The sequence below is a fragment of the Bufo bufo genome, chromosome 10 (assembly GCF_905171765.1).
Source record: "Bufo bufo chromosome 10, aBufBuf1.1, whole genome shotgun sequence".
NCBI lineage: Eukaryota > Metazoa > Chordata > Amphibia > Anura > Bufonidae > Bufo > Bufo bufo.
The window spans coordinates 102688621-102706514 of record NC_053398.1 but is presented as its reverse complement, the minus strand read 5'-3'; the positions used below and the strand labels follow the sequence as shown (position 1 = coordinate 102706514).

General features: G+C 45.3%; 1 protein-coding gene across 3 annotated transcripts in view; it reads left to right on the top strand.

Annotated features, from left to right (window-relative positions):
* Nucleotides 1-17894, top strand: part of NFATC3 (nuclear factor of activated T cells 3) — a 130910-nt gene that overhangs the window by 49400 nt on the left and 63616 nt on the right. For all 3 annotated transcript variants that reach the window (XM_040409385.1, XM_040409386.1, XM_040409387.1), the window contains 3 exons: nucleotides 7732-7931; nucleotides 9789-9961; nucleotides 14024-14164. In XM_040409385.1, coding sequence (XP_040265319.1) covers nucleotides 7732-7931; nucleotides 9789-9961; nucleotides 14024-14164 — 514 coding nt within the window. The remainder of the gene's footprint in view (nucleotides 1-7731; nucleotides 7932-9788; nucleotides 9962-14023; nucleotides 14165-17894) is intronic.

Genomic DNA, 17894 nt, shown 5'->3' with positions numbered 1-17894 from the left:
GTCTCCGTATGACCGTTCTGCAAAAAAGTAGAACATGTCCTTATTATTGTCCGCATTATAGACAAGGATTAGGACTGTTCTATTAGGGGCCAGATAAATGCACTCATTTTTCACAGCAGTTTGGCAAGGCTAGTTTCACACCTGCGATCTGAATTCTGGCCGGCTGTTCCACCAGATAATGCCTGGAATTGGCCGGACACAAACCGCAGGGTGCAGCAGTTTGTGTCCAGCCGATTATTATTTTTTTATTATTATTATTTTCTAAATGGTCTGCTGTAATGCGGCCTTTAAGGGGTTCTCCGGGCTTTTAATATTTATACCCTATCCTCAGGATAGGTCATTAATATCAGATCGCTGGGGGACCAACACCTGGCAGTCGTATGAAGGGAAGGAGCACGTGTGCCTTCTCTCTTCTTGCTTACCATAGACATAGCAGCAGCAAACAGGAAGAGAGATGGGAGACGGCACGTGCACACAGCGCACGCCTTCCCTTCATACAGCTGATTGGCGAAGGTGCCGAGTGTGGGACCCCCGGCGATCCGATATTGATGACCATTAATATTAAAGCCTGGAGAACCCCTTTAATGAGGGCCAGCAGGCATTCCATTTTTATCTGGCAGTGCTGGATCCTGAGAATTACAGCAGGCTGTTCTCAGGTGTGAAACCAGCCTAAGATATGTGTTTATTCCATTTTCACATGTAGAATTACAATGACAGATAACACAAGATCCCCCATCCACAATAGGTGATATGACAGCTCGTCTACTCCCTCCTGACCTTTGCACAGGTCACAGAGCTTGCCTAGAAAATTCTCCCATAGAAGTCACTGAGGTCCCCTGCAGTCATGTGGCTGCTGTCAAAGTACAGAAAATCTTGACCTATTATAGGCCTAGTGGCCAGTGTGAAACGTGCACAGTTTTCCTTTTTTAAATATAATATTATATAAATAATATTTGGCCAGGATAAGGGTCCATTCACACGTCTGCAAAATGGGTCCGCATCCGTACTGCAATCTTGCGAAACGGGTGCAGACCCGTTCATTTTCAATGGGGCCGGAATGTGCTGTCTGGATTTGCAGATCCGCACTTCCGCATCCGTGCTTCTGTTTCCACCCCAAAAAATTGAACATGTCCTATTCTTGTCTGCAATTGCGGACAAGATTAGGCATTTTCTATTATAGTGCCGGCGATGTGCGGTCCGCAAAACACTTACGCTGGGTTCCGACCTGAGCGTACGAAGGAGCGCTCTGTATGCGCGATTATTTCGGGCATCTCACATACGCGGCTCCGGAAATGCAAACGTCTATGTACGGGAACGTGCGACCATACGCCCCAAAGAAGCTCCTGTACTTCTTGGGGCGTATGGCGTTTTACAGCGCGTTCGTACGCGCTGTAAAACGCTCAGGTGAGAACCATGCCCATAGGGAAGCATTGGTTCTTGCCTGTTGAGCGGTTTACAGCGCGTAGGAACGCGCTGTAAAACGCTCAGGTGTGAACCCAGCCTTACGGACGTGTGAATGGACCCCAAGTAGTGAAGGTGTGGTGCTCTGATTGTCACCACCCCTAACTCCTCCCTGGTCCGGCTGATGGTCTGACAGTGTTAAGTGATCCTCTCTCTACTGTGCAGACGGGGAAGAAATTCAAGTATAATAAGTAGTTTGTATGGAGTGACTGTAAAAGAAATACTGCATGTAGTTTTTAATAAACTATAATAGTGAAAAAGTGTGGAAGTGTCCTTTTAAGCTAATCCGTTTTTCAGTTTATTAACCTTTTGAATACATTTCCCCAAGCTGTTAGCAGTGTTTGCCCCTTTTTTGTCACCTTGCTGACTCCATATAATGTGTGTGTGTATGTGTGTGTGTGTATGTGTGTGTGTGTGTATATATATTATATATATATTTTTTATCTAAATCCAGAAGTGGATCCACAAGGTATGGCCAATATATAGGAAGAAATTCACAAGAATGGGGGTGCCGTACTCCTGTGGCCGCTCCATTCATTTTCATGGTAGATCCGGAGATAGGTGAGCGCTGTACTCGCCTATCTCTGGAAATGAATGAACCGGTCACACGCATGCCTGACCGGGCGCTCCATTTCAGGAGGGCTGCAGGGGGCACTGGGGCCCCGTTCTCATAGTCTGGACCCTGACCAATATATTAGTTATCCCCTCTCCTGTGGATAGGGGGATAACAATGTAACCGGAATACCCCTTTAATTCCAAAAAGTGTTGCGTCTGCTTCGCTGTGTGGTACGCGTGAGTTCGTATAGGGATCCTGTACGTTCTCGCCCTTGGTTCCATCTAGTTAAATGCATTCTAACAAGTCGTCAGATGTCTGATCTTGGTCTCGAAGGGATTTCATCTTGTCCCCATTGTGAAAAAATGTGTCATTGCTTCACATGGGCTGAATAAAGCAAATTGAGATGGCCTCATCCGTTTGTCTTGGTGCTACCTTGCAAACACAGAGCTTATCCCATTGTGACCTTCACTGCTTCCTTTCTGGTCGCTCAGCTTTGGTTAGCTTACGCAGGCATTGGCCTTTGCTATGGAAACGGCAGGGAAACAGAAGCGAGAGCTGGCAGCGTTCCCTGTGTGCACAGTCTGCTGACAGTGCGCCGGCCGTGTGAACATCTCAGCTCTTCATCCTCTTTGTTTTATTTTTTCCCTCTATGAACTTTGAATATGTTGAGTTTTCTTTCAGACTTGCAGTTGCCATTCGTAGACCTGCAGCTTTGGATGGTATAAGGCAGGGGTGCCCAACCTGCAGCCCCGGGACCACGTGCGGCTGGTGATGTAGCCCCCAATCCCATGGACACAGACATGTACTGTAGTATCCATCTCAGAGGAGTGGCACACAGATCAGCAACAGGGATGAGCACCCCATATATCAGAGGGTGGCGTGCGGAAAGTGCTATGTAGCCTTCAGGGGTGGCCATCTATGCGAGCGACTATCAGTTCTAGATCATGGGAGTCAGTTACCATGATTGACACATGCGAGCATGTTCTCTCTGTAATGCCGGTGCAGTTACATGGTGACCCCCATTCTCCTGCTAGGTAATGTGGCCCTTGGACCGGAAATGGTTGTGCGCCCCTGGTGTAAGGCATCTGTATGTAGCCATAGTTAGTGAGCAGAATACAAGTTATAACTGGCTGACGTGTCTTTTCTAAGGCTTCGTTCACATCGGCGTTCAGCCTTTCCGTTCTCCTGCTCCATTTAGGAGCTGGAGGACGGATTCGGCACATAACGGAGCCTACGGACCCCATAGACTATAATGGGGTCCGTTATGTTTCCGTTCAAAAGATGATTTTGGAGCGGAGACAAAAGTTGTGCGCGCAGGACTTTTGTCTCCACTTCAAAACGGAAAGGCTGAGCGGTGATGTGAACGAAGCCTTGCTATATTTCTCTTCACTATTACAGCTCATTTAGACGACCGTATGGCCTCCGCAAATAGCAGTTTGCAATACACGGGAATCGGCTGTGTAAACTCCGTGCTGCGTTGCGAACCCAATGACATGAATGGGTCTGCAGTCCGCAAAATACGGCTATCGTTTCCATGGGCTTCCTATCCGTGCCTCCGCTCCGCAAAAGATAGGACATGTCCTATCTTTAGACCTTTTTTGCGGATTGTGGAGGGTGAACCCTGTTTGCAGTCCGCCATATGTTCGTCTGAATGAGCCCTAACAGTATCAAAACGTATGACAGCCATATCGGTGCTGCTGCCAGTAGACCTTTTTAGCTGCTGTGCCCCTCCACCGCCCAGAAAAGTGAGTGGTCCTATTTTTGACCTTTAATTATATCCATTTATTTGGTTCTGGCTTACAATATATATCGTAATGGGCGGTTCTCATTAGCTCTTGTGCATTATAAAGCTGTATCTCGCAAGGCTTGAGATGCGATGGATATGAAATGTGCGTCCTATGTATTGTATAACTCGAACTGGATTAGGGGCCATATTGAATCGGCAACCTTATTGGTTCTATATATTTTTTTTTTGTGATATTTTGTACATTGTACCCTACTGTGCATTTTTGTCCCCTGATGAACATGATGGGGGGGGGGGGGGGGGGGGGGGGGGGAATGCATCGGGACGCTATAGGGCAGTGATGGCTAAACTCCAGCTGTGGTGAAACTACAACTCCCAGCATGCTCCATTCATTTCTGTGGAGTTCTGAGAACAGCCAAGCAAGTGTACATCTTGGGAGTCGTAGTTTTACCACAGCTGGAGTGCCGGAGGTTAGCCATCACTGCTCTAGGGTGTGAAAGCAGATATCGGGGGTGGGTTCCAGCACAGGGTCCCCGTTATCAGGGGTAGAAAGGGTTTCCCATCATCTTAGCATTGCGTTGTCAGTGATTTTGTGATGCCCTGTGAGGGAGATGCATTAAAATGGACGCTTCAGCCGCCACTCTTGCACCTTCTTCAGGAATTTGGCACATCCTGGGTTGAAATCTGTGCCTGTTATGAGCTATTGTTAACACCAATTTCCCTCCTAATTTCTAATAAATCCTAATAAATTTCTAATAAATCAGTCAGACCTCGCCCACCTTTCCTTAGCACTTTTGAAAAGTGATGAGAGGAGTAAAAAAAGGTTTGACTTTTTGATGCCTTAAAATTGGTGCAAATAAATGTTGTGCCCTTCCCCGGGTGTTCTGACCAGCAGTGACTTGCACTGTGTAGCTGCAGTATCTTCTGTGGGATTGGACCCCATAGCACCCATTAGCCTTTGGTGCCCATGACCCTGTCCCCAGATCACCAGTTGTCCTCCCTTGGACCACTCTTGGTAGGTATTACCTACTACATACCATGACCATTCTCAAAAGGCACGCTGTTCTGCCGATTCTCTCATCCAGTCGTCTGGCCGTCACAGTTTGCTGCTTGTCAGTCGTCCGGATCCTTACACTAGGGCTACTTTCACACTAGTGTCTCTATTTTCTGGTCTTGAGATCCATCGTAGGGTCTCGGTACCGGAAATAAACGCTTCAGTTTTGTCCCCATTCATTGTCAATAGGGACAATACGTAACTGAGCAGAACGGATGCTCCAAAAAGAATTCCCTTCCGTTCTCATACCGTAGAGCAAGCAGCAGCATGCTGCGGCTTGCTTTCCGTCCTGGGATGCGGAGCAAGACGAATCCGTCATGACCCACAATGCAAGTCAATGGGGACGGATCCGTTTTTTCTGACACAATAGAAAACTGATCTGTCCCCTTTTGACTTTCAATGGAGTTCATGACGGATCCGTCTTGGGTATGTTACAGATAATACAACCGGATCCGTTCATAGCGGATGCAGACGGTTCTATTATCGATAACGGAAGCGTTTTTGCTGAGCCCTTCCGGATCTAGTGAAACGCTGGTGTAAAAGTAGCCTTACTCGTTTTTTCTGCTTTCAAGAGCTGACTTGTCACTTGCTGCCTTCTGTATTTCACCCCTTTACAGGTTCTGCGAGTGACATTGATTCTGTCAGTGGCACCTGTTCTCTGTGTGTATGGGTATTCTTCCAGTCTGTGCCACGTTCCACCACCTTTCTCTATTTGCGTTCCTTCCGTCCTCGGCCTGTGATGTGCAGCTCATGTATGATCCTCCATAGTCGCTGCAGCGCTCTGCACTGTGTCTCGCTGCAGCACTATTTCTGTCTTTCTCCATTTCTTTGGGGGAAGGGTTTCATTTCTGGCTGCACTACCCTTTGCAGCTGTTGGGCAGTGAGTACGGTATATATCACTCACAGGCTCTCCCGCTTTCTCAGGGTCTGTTAACATTTCGTTTCACGTTCCTCTCTCAGTATATCCATAGCCCCTCACCCCATAGTTATATAGTAAGAGATAAGTCCATCAAGTTCAACCGAGGAATAGGTGGGGACGTGGAGAAGCTGTACCAGCGTGTACCAGCATATCCGTTCTGCATACCTTTTTTTTTTCACTGTAACATAAAGCTTAAGACTCACGCACAGAAATGTATTTTTTTTCCGTGCCGTTTTTTTTTTTTTTTGCGGCCCATATTCCAATCCATTCACTTCAGAGGGTCCGCACAAAAAAAAATGAATTTACTCTGCGTGCATTCCATTTCCGTATGTTCACATGGCCATTCCACAAAAATCTTAAGGATATGACTCTTGCACAAGACCGTAGCAGGTCCGTGCCCGCCTTGTGGCCCGCAAACATTCACCTCATGTAGTCCATGCACTACTTATTTGTGCTGCCGATCGCGGACCCCATTCAAGTCAATGGGTCCACAGACGGCAGACACGCGGTCAGTGCCCGTGCATTGCGAACTGCAATTTGCGGTCCGCAGCACAGGCACGGCCGGCACACGTGTCGTGTGCATGAGGCCTTAAGAATTCCCAGAGACGGTGTACTGCCTAGGTCAGGGATGGCCAACCTGCGGGTCTCCAGCTGTCTAACTACAACTCCCACCATGCCCTGCTGTAGGCAGACTGGGCATGCTGGGAGTTGTAGTTTTGCAACAGCTGGAGAGCCGCAGGTTGGCCATCCCTGGCCTAGGTGTTCCGTGTATCTTGGCCTGTCGAGTTATAAATGTTGTCATTTGGTGGGGGGGGGGTTTGACAGCGCATCAGTAATAAGAAGCAAAATATTCTTTTAGGTTTGTCTAGGACCACCTGGATATTCTACAGTGCTTCTGGGGAAATCGGCTGAGAATGGTTGAAAAACGAATTGGGGTGGGGGTTGGGATTAATCCTAGACTAGAGTTTTACCCCAGTCTGTGATATCCCCTGCTTCCGGAGGATGTGCCTAATGTATGACGAGACGCACGCTTCGTTAAGAATTAGGCGTATCCTTCCAGCAGTCTGTGCGCCGAGCTCAGAGCTGGATTTCAATCTTCCTTTACACCAGAAAACTGGGCCCGCTGACCGCCCTCACCACGCACCCTTCACGGGAAAGTGGAGTAGGCGCCGTGTCTTTTTTTTTTTTTTTTTTTTTTTTTATGCTAGAAAATTGGCGTGGGTAGGGAATGGTAAGTTCCCTCCGTTGTGTTTTGAATGGCCAAGTCAAAGTCCTGAACTTAAATGGAATCTGTCACCCCCCCAAAACTGGTACCTGAATAGTACTGCTGCCGGTCATTAACGTACATGGGCATACTCGTCTGTTTCCCAGCTGCTTGCCTTTGAATCAGAGTTGGAATACATTGAGAGGTCTCTTGCGCCATGCACACACAATGCATGAGCTCAGCAGTCCCTCCGTATACCAGCGGGGCGAGTGTACACCTGAAGAGGGCTGTGCCCCCAAGGCTTCCCAGAAATATTGATGCTTGGAAACCGGGACTCTCATTGGCAGGGAGGAATTGTCCAAAATTTCTCCTCAACATTGTTCAAATGTTATTTGCAGCTACTGTAAATGTCGTTGGAGGTGATTGCTACTAAAGGGAGATCTACATGTTATAAAATTCAAGGGTTCACCTACTTTTTCTGCCTTACTCAATGTGGTCAATAATGGAGGAGAATAGTACAACTGCTTGTGTGTGATCAGTTTAGCTAGATTAGGCATGCTCAACCTGCGGCCCTCCAGCTGTTATTAAACTACAACTCCCACAATGCCCTGCTGTAGTTGTAGTTTTGCAACAGCTGGAGGGCCGCAGGTTGAGCATGCCTGCGCTAGACTGTATAATTGTGACCACAGTGTAGAAATCCAGGCAATTCCTTTACATTTTACGTTTTCTTACGACTGTAACTGCGGTGAAAGGATTCTCGGCAGTAAATGCTGATTTCTGTCTTGTCTTCCAGCTGGTAGGTTACACGGAGAAGCCTGTCAACCTGCAGATGTTTATTGGAACAGCAGACGACCGTTACTTGAGGCCTCACGTGTTTTACCAGGTGCACAGAATAACTGGGAAAACCGTAGGTACCGCAAGCCAAGAGATTATCGTAGCAAGCACGAAAGTTCTGGAAATCCCGCTCTTACCAGAAAACAATATGTGTGCCAGGTGTGTACGGTGATCTATTATATATAGTATGTTGGAATGAACACCTTTCTGTTATCAATGCAGCACAATTACATGTAGATAGTGGTAGACTGAATGTCGCTTCCAGCAGACTGGGAGCACTGAACGTGTGCTTGCCCATTGTAGGCAAACGCTGCGTGCCGGCAGGTGTCCTATTTATATTAGCGCCCTTCATGCATTGCTAGATGTTAGGCTTTCAGGTCTATAATTACCCGGCTAACATTATTGTTTGATGCAGGCACCACGATAGCACTATGACTTTTATTAGTGACAGACAATGAATTTCCTGCCCACTTCACGTGGAGTGGAGCTGCGGGACCCGAGCACGACCACTACACAGCGGACGGAGAGTTCTGCTTCCAGCTACAACCCCCTGTGTGATTTCCAGCATAAGTGCCTGCTGAGGACAGCTGATCGGTGGGGTGCCTGATATTGATGGCCTGTCCTGAGGATAGAACCCGAACAAGGGGTTTGACCACTATCTATCACTAGCTGCACATGCCTGTAGCTAGTACGGTAGTAGTAGGCATTACTGAGCCATCAGTACCAATGTCCGATGGTTTAATATGCTTAATTTATTTTTATTTGCAGGTCTGCCACCCTCCAGCCTCTATTCCCTTACTCTGGGGATGGACAGGTGAAGTTTGTCCCCAGTGTAAGTCAATGGAGACCCCTGATGGACTGGACTCTACATCAGTGGCCATTTTCTGAGTGCATTGCTGGGAAGCAGGTGTGGAGAACTGCAGGTAAACTTTAAATTAGGCTTACCAGAGGGGTTGTTCATTTTCTTTGGGCCTTTCTACCAGACCCCCACCACATTGCCAGACCTGCGTAAGGAAGCATACTTATTTGCTCTCCACCACTGGATTCCTGCTCCTTCACTTCCCTGGCTTCGGTCTCCAGTCGTCAAGGTCCTGTTTGACGCAGGTCACGTGTCCGCTGCAGCCAGTGACTGGCCACATGATCCACGTCAAACAGGGTAATGACACATGGAGATTAGAGCCAGGCAGGGTATCCAAAGAGCCAGAACCCAGCAGCAGATGAACAACCCCTTTAAACCATCGGACAACAGCACCAATGGTTAAATAATGCCTATTACATGTGCAGTTAGTAATAGAAGGCGTTATGCCATGACTAATATAAAAAATGAAAGACATCATATAGAACATGACAATCTCTAACAAAGCTAGAACCAGCCCTGTACCTCACATGGATCCAGAGATCTCCACAGTCATTGCTCAAATTGCCCTGCTAGATCACTGAGCTGTGATAGGGAGAGCATGGGCACGCCCCCTGAGCTGTGATAGGGAGAGCATGGGCACGCCCCCTGAGCTGATAGGGAGAGCATGGGCACGCCCCCTGAGCTGTGATAGGGAGAGCATGGGCACGCCCCCTGAGCTGTGATAGGGAGAGCATGGGCACGCCCCCTGAGCTGTCAGCTTGATATAAATCTAGCAGAGCAATGAATGAGGAGATCTCTGGATCCATGTGAGGTGCAGGGCTGGTTTTAGGTTTGTTAGAAAGGTATTTGCATGTACTATATGCTCTCTTTTAACATTATTCATGGGATAACACCTTTTTAAAGCATATACATCTCAGATGCAAAGAAAAACAACCCCCCCCAACAGCATCAGACATAAAATCCGTTAGGCATAAATGAGCAAAGTGGCAACTTGATTAGATTTGGTGTCGTGTTAGGTTTGTCACCGGTGTACGTGTACCAGCGCTGTGCAGTATGTTATTCGCTTGGCTGAAGGTGTGTTTTTGTAGGACAGGCCTTGTCTGAATGGTGTCTTGTCTCTTCTGATAGCCTCCTGTCTGATTATAAATGTTTTACAGCATTGACTGTGCTGGGATTTTAAAGCTGCGGAATTCTGATATTGAATTGCGTAAAGGAGAGACGGACATTGGCAGGAAGAATACCCGGGTGCGCCTGGTGTTCAGAGTGCACATACCCCAGGCAAATGGAAAAGTTCTCTCTATACAAACTGCTTCCATACCCATTGAATGTTGTAAGTATTATACATGTCCAACCAACACAGCAAATTAGTTTTTTTCTTTTTTTTCTCGCTTTAATGTTCCATATTCTGAAGCAGCGTATTGAGCACGACTGCTCGTATTGGGGGCAGAATGTGGCGATGCCTGGGCCTCACTACTGATCAGGATTCTTATCCCAGTGTCTGGTTATCAAGGTAAAAAAAATCCTGTTTTGAGGATTTCACAGGGTGAGAACATCTGTGACAGATATTAATTATGCTATATACCACATATATGTGTATATGTTCTATATGAAAGGGGCATAGAAATCCTAATCTTGTCAGTTTTGTCCTACAAGAGTAGACAGTTCTAACAGAGGGCAGAACGTACTGTTCCGAAAATGCGGAACGCACACGGCCGGTATCTGTGTTTTGCGGATCCGCAATTTTCAGATAGCAAAAACGTCAAGGGCCGTGTGCGTGAGGCCTTAATTAGTTATAGAGTACCATATTCTGCACACCCTGAGGCAGTCACTGATGTAATATCGCCACGGTCCTCCCGTACCTCCTGCTGCTGAGATAGGTTCTTCTCAGTCACTGCACATTGATGTATGATATCTTAATGCTTGCGGACCTTACACAGCGGTTTATACCGTCAGATTTTGGTGCAGACTCTTGTCTGCCTCTTATTGTTTTCAATTGGAGGCAGCGCGGTGACCGCACCAGGAAGGGACACGTCATTGCTTGGTGCAGTGTCCTGACGAACGCTGCTTGAAGTTGCAGTGAATTTCTGCTCCCAGTTTAGCTCCATAATCTGCAAGCAGGTCAGCAGCATTCAAAGTAATCAACTGTGGTGGTTTCTGCCGCGGAGTACAGAAGTCACTGCGTGTTTTTTTTACTTTCTTTCCAGGCTCTTTAACTTCCTTCTTTGGACTGCTACAGCAGTGCTCAATAGGAACACAATGAAACTCCAATAGGCTGCAATAGTAATTCATTGCAGTCTATGGGAGAAGCAATCAGACTGTTGCATGTTCAAGTATATATATCTATCATCTATCTATTCACATCTACCCCTTTCCTCATATTGAAAATAAACAAAATAAAATAAAGATAATAGGCATCACTGTGTCTTAAAATTCCCGAACTAGTAACATATAACTGTATTTATCCCATAAGGTGAACACCGTAATGAAAAAGAAGACCCTTTTGCCGTTTTTTTTTTTCCTTTGCTTCCCCTCCCAAATGAAATTGAATAAAAAGTAACCAAAAAATCATACACACTCCAAAATTAGATCAATAAAAATCGTTGTAATCGCATTGACCTGGAAAATGGCAACTGGTTAGTTGTACCACATAGGGAACGCCGTCAAAATGAAACCCATAAAACTGTGGCAGAATTTTTTTTATTTTTTTTTTAGTTTTCACAATTTCACCCCATTTGATAATTTTTTCCATCTTCCTACTATAATATGCAATATTAAATGGTGCCATGAGAAAGAACAACTTATCACGCAAAGAAGCCCTCATATTAGGGATCGACCGATTATCGGTTTTACCGATATCGGCCGATATTGAGGATTTTGACCGTTATCGGTATCGTCATCTATTTTGCCGATATACCGATAACATATGGGGAACACGGATCGCTCTGCTCTCAGCGCTCTCTGTGTTCCCTCTGCAGCACAGGGTAGAAGGAAGCAGTGTCTCCTCCCCCTGTGCTGCTGCTGCCGCCAATGACAGGAGAGAAGATAAGAGGAGGGGAGGGGCTGTGGCCGCTGCGCCACCAATGAAGATAAGCCTTTCATTCATTCATATACAGGAGGCGGGAGCTGGCTGCAGAATCACATAGCCGGCTCCCGACCTCTATGACAAGTAGCTGTGATCTGCGGTAGTTAACCCCTTAGGTGCCGCGGATCGCAGCTACCGCTCATAGAGGTCGGGAGCCAGCTATGTGATTCTGCAGCCAGCTCCCGCCTCCTGTATATGAATGATTTAGAGACTTATCTTAGTGCACCCCCCCCCCCCAAGCCCCCCAGTATTAATCATTGGTGGCGCAGTGCGCCCCCCACCCCCATCCCAGTAGCAAAAACATTGGTGGCGCACCAAATTTTCAGCAGATTTGTGTAGGACAATTTTTTTTTTCTCAAAAATAAAAATACCCAGAATATCGGTATCGGCTTTCGGCCTGAAAGTTCACAAATTATCGGTATCGGCCCTAAAAAATCAATATCGGTCGATCCCTACCTCATATGTCTACGTGAATGGAAAAATAAAAAAGTTATGACTCTGGGAAGATGCAGAGTGAAAAAACAAACACAAAATTGAAAATTGCTTGGTCATTAAGGGTACAGTAGAGATACACTTTATGAAAACTTTTAAATCATGACCAGCTGGGGCTCCTGGGCTGGAATTTAGACTTGCTGTTCTACTCTAACATATACCTAAAAGCTCCAAAATGTACTGTATTTTATGTTACAGTAAAATAAGATATTTTATATTAAAGGGAGTGTGCCATACATAAAAAAAATGACCTATTGTTTAAATCCTATTTTTATGTTAAACTCTTTTCCCCTAGAATTTTTGGCGAGAAGTCATTGGGGTCCCCTCCTGTCCATTGTGTCTATTGCCTATGTGTAGCTGCTCTCAAAAGACAGGAAGTCTTAAAGGGCATCTGTGTTGGTCCCATGTTCATATGTGCCCGCATTGCTGAGAAAAATGGCATTTTAAAATATGCAAATGAGCCTCTAGAGGCTCATTTGCACATATTAAAACATTTTTCTCAGCAATGCGGGCACATATGAACATGGGACCAACACAGCTGTCTTCAGCTGCCAAGCGCCCATGTAACAGGTCAGCCGGTGTCATAGGGACAGATCTGCTGACAGATGCCCTCTATCCTCTTCCCAGCCGCCCATCGTAAATTTAGGTCAGAGGGCAGAAATTTAAAAATGGTGCCCACTCGTTCATAGCCGCCTGGACTATTGTATGTGATTTGATGAAAACATTGATCACATCAGATGCCGTGTTCAAATGTGACCACAGCATCTGGGACCCTAAAGTCCGGGAGCACACGGGGGAGCAGGATGTGCTGCAGCCCCTGTCCTCAGGAGTGGAACGGGGCAGCTGCACACTAGTTACTATGGAGAGCATGCCTGCGGCAGGGCTCCATAGGAACTCGGTGTAATTCTAATAGACTCAAATGCTATGCAATGTATTGAAGTCTATTAGAGAAGCAATCTACTGATTGCTTGTTAGAGTTTCCTAGGGGAACTACTAAAAAGTGTAAAAGAAAAAATTCTAATCGCCCCCCTCTTTCCCCAAAATAAAAATACATAAATAATTAAAAAAATTAACACATGGGCATCACCGCATGTGAAACCGCCTGTGTCATGAAAATATAAAAATAAATTTATAAAAATTAGCCCTTACACAGCTCCATACACATAAAAATAAAAAAGTTATGGGGGTCACAATATGGCAGTGCAAAAGAAAAATTAGTTTTTTCCAAAGTATTAAAAATTCAAAGTTTAAAACGCAAGAAAAAAATATACATGTGGGGTATTGTAATTGCGATGACCAGGGGAATAAAAGTAACAGTTCACTTTTACCGCATAGGAAATGGTGTAAGAAAACAAACAAAACTGTGGAGGAATGGTGCGTTTTTTTGTTTTTGTTTTTTTTATAATTCCACCCCAATTGGAATCTTTTTCCCACTTTAGCGTAAATGGTGCCAGGATTATATGCATTTAAAAAATTTAGCTAGAGACATGGATATCTTGTAAGAGTTCTTATGGAAAAACAAAAGTGTAATTTTTTTTCTTTTAACTTATAATATAAAGCTATTTAACATTTTTTCTTCTGACACATTCCCTCTCAATTAAAGGTTTGTCAGGGGAGGGGAATGCCTGTACTGAAATGCTAAATTACAATTTCTGTATGTTCATTTTCCCTGTGACTTTGATTTGAAAATATAGTGGAGAACGTGTCCAGTGAACGTGTGTAGCATTTGTGTAGTTTTATGTTTTAATGGCAACGTGTTTTTGATTTTTATTTACCGTAAGTAATTGGCTTTTTTTTTTTCCCTTTTCCTAATAAAAGCCCAGCGATCTGCCCAGGAATTACCGCAGGTGGACAAATATAATATAAATAGTTGCTCAGTTAACGGTGGGATGGAGATGATTGTCATAGGTTCCAATATCACGCCCGAGTCCAAAGTCATTTTCGTGGAGAAGGGACAAGGTAGGATTCTTTCATGTTCTAAAGCCTTGAAAGGTTTGTAGGTCTCGTAACCAAGCATGTCATTTTTCTTCATAATTGAAAAGCATTTTAAACTATTGTGTGTGTGTGTGTGTGTGTCTCCTCTTTAATCCCAGGAAACCTCTTTTGGTCTTGAAATGGTCAAAGTCCTGATTTGAACTCCATTGACAGATTGGGAGAAATGGTCGTCTTTTTGTCCTGAACAGACCCCAGTCTTGTCCATGAGCTGCATTTTGCAGCTCAACCTTTTTTTTCGGTCTCCTACATCCTTCTACTTTACTTTTCAGACGTGCAGAGGTGAGAGCCCCTGTGCAAGTGTGCAAAAAATAGAACAACAGCTTTTTTGCTGTTTGCAATGCAGTCTGCGGTTCCTGCTTAAAGGGGTTTTCTGAGTTTTTGAACTGACGACCTATCCTCTGGATAATTCATCATTATCTGATTGGTGGGGGTTCGACACCCAGGACTCCCAACAATCCGCTGTTTTGAGAAGGCACCGGGGCTCACAGTAGCGCCATGGCCTTCTTTCTGCTCACCAAGCAGAGTGCCGTTCATTGGCTGTGGCTGTGCTTGGTATCATAGCTCAACCCAATTCACTTCAGTGGGGCTGATCTCTGCCTAGGCCAGTGATGGCTAACGTCCGGCACTCCAGCTGTGGTGAAACTACGACTCCCAGCATGCTCCATTCATTTCTATGGAGTTCTGAGAACAGCCAAGCAAGTGTGCATCTTGGGAGTCGTAGTTTTACCACAGCTGGCGTGCAGCCATCACAGGCCTGGGCCACGTGACTGGTGAATATGATGTCACAGCCTAGGGAAAGCTGCAAGAAGGCCACGCCACCAACATGAGCATTGGTGCCTTCTCAGATAGCTGATCGGTTGGGGCCCTGGGCATTGTACCCCCCACCAATCAGATTCTGATTAGCTAAATCCTGGAAAATCCTTTTAAGGTATATTTTTATTTTATTTTTATTTTTTTTTTGGGAGCATTTCCTCAGACTTGTACTAGGGGTGTTAAATAAGTTATCTACCCCAGCATGTTCTGTCAGTGTTAGAGAGCTGAGCTTGTCTGCGCAGGTTGAGACATGTCTGGACATTCAGCATACACCGTAGAAGTTCAGTCTGATGGAAGCACTGGAGGTGACGGGATGACAAAGTGCCGTAAGGTGTGGGTCCTTACAAAGGAGTGAGGGATTTTGAGCTTCGTAAGGAAAAATATAACCCTAAAGAAATCCATGAAAGGATGATTGCTGTATATGGTGACGATGCTCCTTTCTACTACCAAGTCAAGTTTTGGGCCAAGTAGTTTAAGGCTACTTTTACATCTGCGTTGTGCTGTCCGGTTTTGAGGTCCGGCCAAGGCTCTCCGAACCGCAGCACAACGCTTCAGTTTTGTTCCTATTCATTGTCAATGGGGTCAAAACTGAACAAACCAGAATGGAGTGCACCAGAATGCATTCTGTTCCGGTTTGTTGAGTTCCCATGCCGGACACGAAACCGCTGCAAGCAGCGTTTTTGTGTGCGGAATGGGAAACTGAAGAAGCCCGATCCAGCACCAAAAACTGGACACAGTTTCTTTATTTTCAATATAATGCAACCGGATCTGTTCTGAACGGATGCAGCCAGTTGTATTATTACGACGGAAGCGATTTGCTGCAGTTTTGAGATCCCATGCCAGATCTCAAAACCGGACCGCAAAAACGCAGATGTGAAAGTAGCCTAAATGAGGAAGAGAATCAATTGAAGATGGCTGGGTGACCAGTCGAAGCATCTTCAGAGGAAATGTGGAGGCCATGATTTTGGAAGATCATTGGGTCAACGTTATAGCTCATTAATTAGGCATTTCAGTTGGCACAGTTTCCAGCATCATTCATGATGTCTTGATGTCAAAGGTCCGTTTCCGGTGGGGCCCTGAGCAAAAAACATGTCTCCAGCAATTTAGACCTGCTTAGAGAAAATCCAGGAGACTTCGGTTCTTGAGTTATTACGGGTTTTGAAACGTGGGTCCACCACCATGATCCTGAGACCAAACGAGTCCATGTTATGGAAGCACAAGGGGTCACCAACTCCAAAGAAATTGTGTGTGCAGCAGTCAGCTGGAAAGATCATGGCAACATTTTCTGGGGATACAGAAGGTGTTTTATTACTAAAATTAATGCCACACAAGACAATTACTGGAGACCCCTACTCTTCAACAATGAAGGCAATCAAAGAGAAACTCCGTAGGACGTTGTCGGCAGGTGTGTTGCTGCTTCACGACAGTGCGCCAGCTCACAAGCCGCTATCTGGGAATGCGGCTTCATGAAGCTTAGGCTACTTGTACGCTCGCGTTTGGTGCGTCATTATAAAAAACGCATGCATCTGTTCAGAACTGATCCGTTTGTATTATCTTTAACATGGCCAACACCATTGAAAGTCAATGGGGGACGGATCAGTTTTCTATTGTCCCAGATTGTTTCATAGAAAATGGATCCATCCCCATTGACTTACATTGTGTCAGAACGGATCTGTTTGGCTCAGTTTCGCTGCAGGCAGCGTTTTGGTGTCCAACTCCAAAGCGGAATGGAGACTGAACGGAGGCAAACTGATGCATTCTGAGCGGATCCTTATCCATTCAGAATGCATTAGGGCAAAACTAATCCGTTTTGGACGGATCCTGAACGGATCTCACAAATGGAAAGCCAAAACGCTAGTGTGAAAGTAGCCTTAACCATCCGCCCTACAGTCCAGACATGGCACCGGTCTGTCTGTTATGCGGCTATATTTTTCTCGTTGCGAAATGAAGTATCTTCTTTTTGCAAGCTTGTATTGCTTTGGCGCGCTAATGGTAGTAAAGCCGAGCGCTCTGCCTAACAAAGGAAATATGAAGAAATATAAAATAGAAGATTAAATATTTATACAAAATCTCCCATTCTATGTGAATATTTCTAATGTATTATGTGTCTGCTGTAATTACAGTAAATAATTGATGGATTGATTATGTTAGAGGGCGGCATTCATATTTACTTACGCTGTGAGCAGTGTCAGCAGCTGTCCAAACAATGCACCCTTATAGAGGACATGTTTGGGATCTATCAAGAGAGTAGTCACAGATGTAACGTAATACCCTCGGAGACAACTGATGGTGGGCTATACAGGTGAAACACAAAAAATTAGAATATCGTGCAAAAGTTTATTTATTCAGTAATGCAACTTAAAATTAGAATTTTGTGAAAAGGTTTAATATTCTAGGCTCAAAGTGTCACACTCTAGTCAGCTAAATAATCCATACCCCCTGAGCAAAGGGGACCTCAAAATTGAGACTTTGGGGTTTCATAAGCTATAAGCCATAATCATCCAAATTATCACAAATAAAGGCTTGAAATATCTCATAGTAATGAGTCTCTCATATGTTAGTTTCACCTTTTAAGTTGCATTACTGAAATAAATGAACTTTGGACGATATTCAAATTTTTTTGGAGTTTCACCTGTAAATGGCTGGGTTCTGTTTTTTCCATCCTGCCGACACGTGATTTCCTGTTGATCACATCGTGCCAGCCTATTCTACAGTGCCGTCCAGAGAGCGGTCCCATTCAGTCCCTAGCCCCACATCCTACGTTCTCCATCTCAGACACACTCTCACACTAGGACCAGTCCTCATAGCAAGCCAGCTAATACCAGTATGTTTTTTTTGGAGTGCGGTAGGAATCGAATGTCCAGAGGAAACCCACACAAAC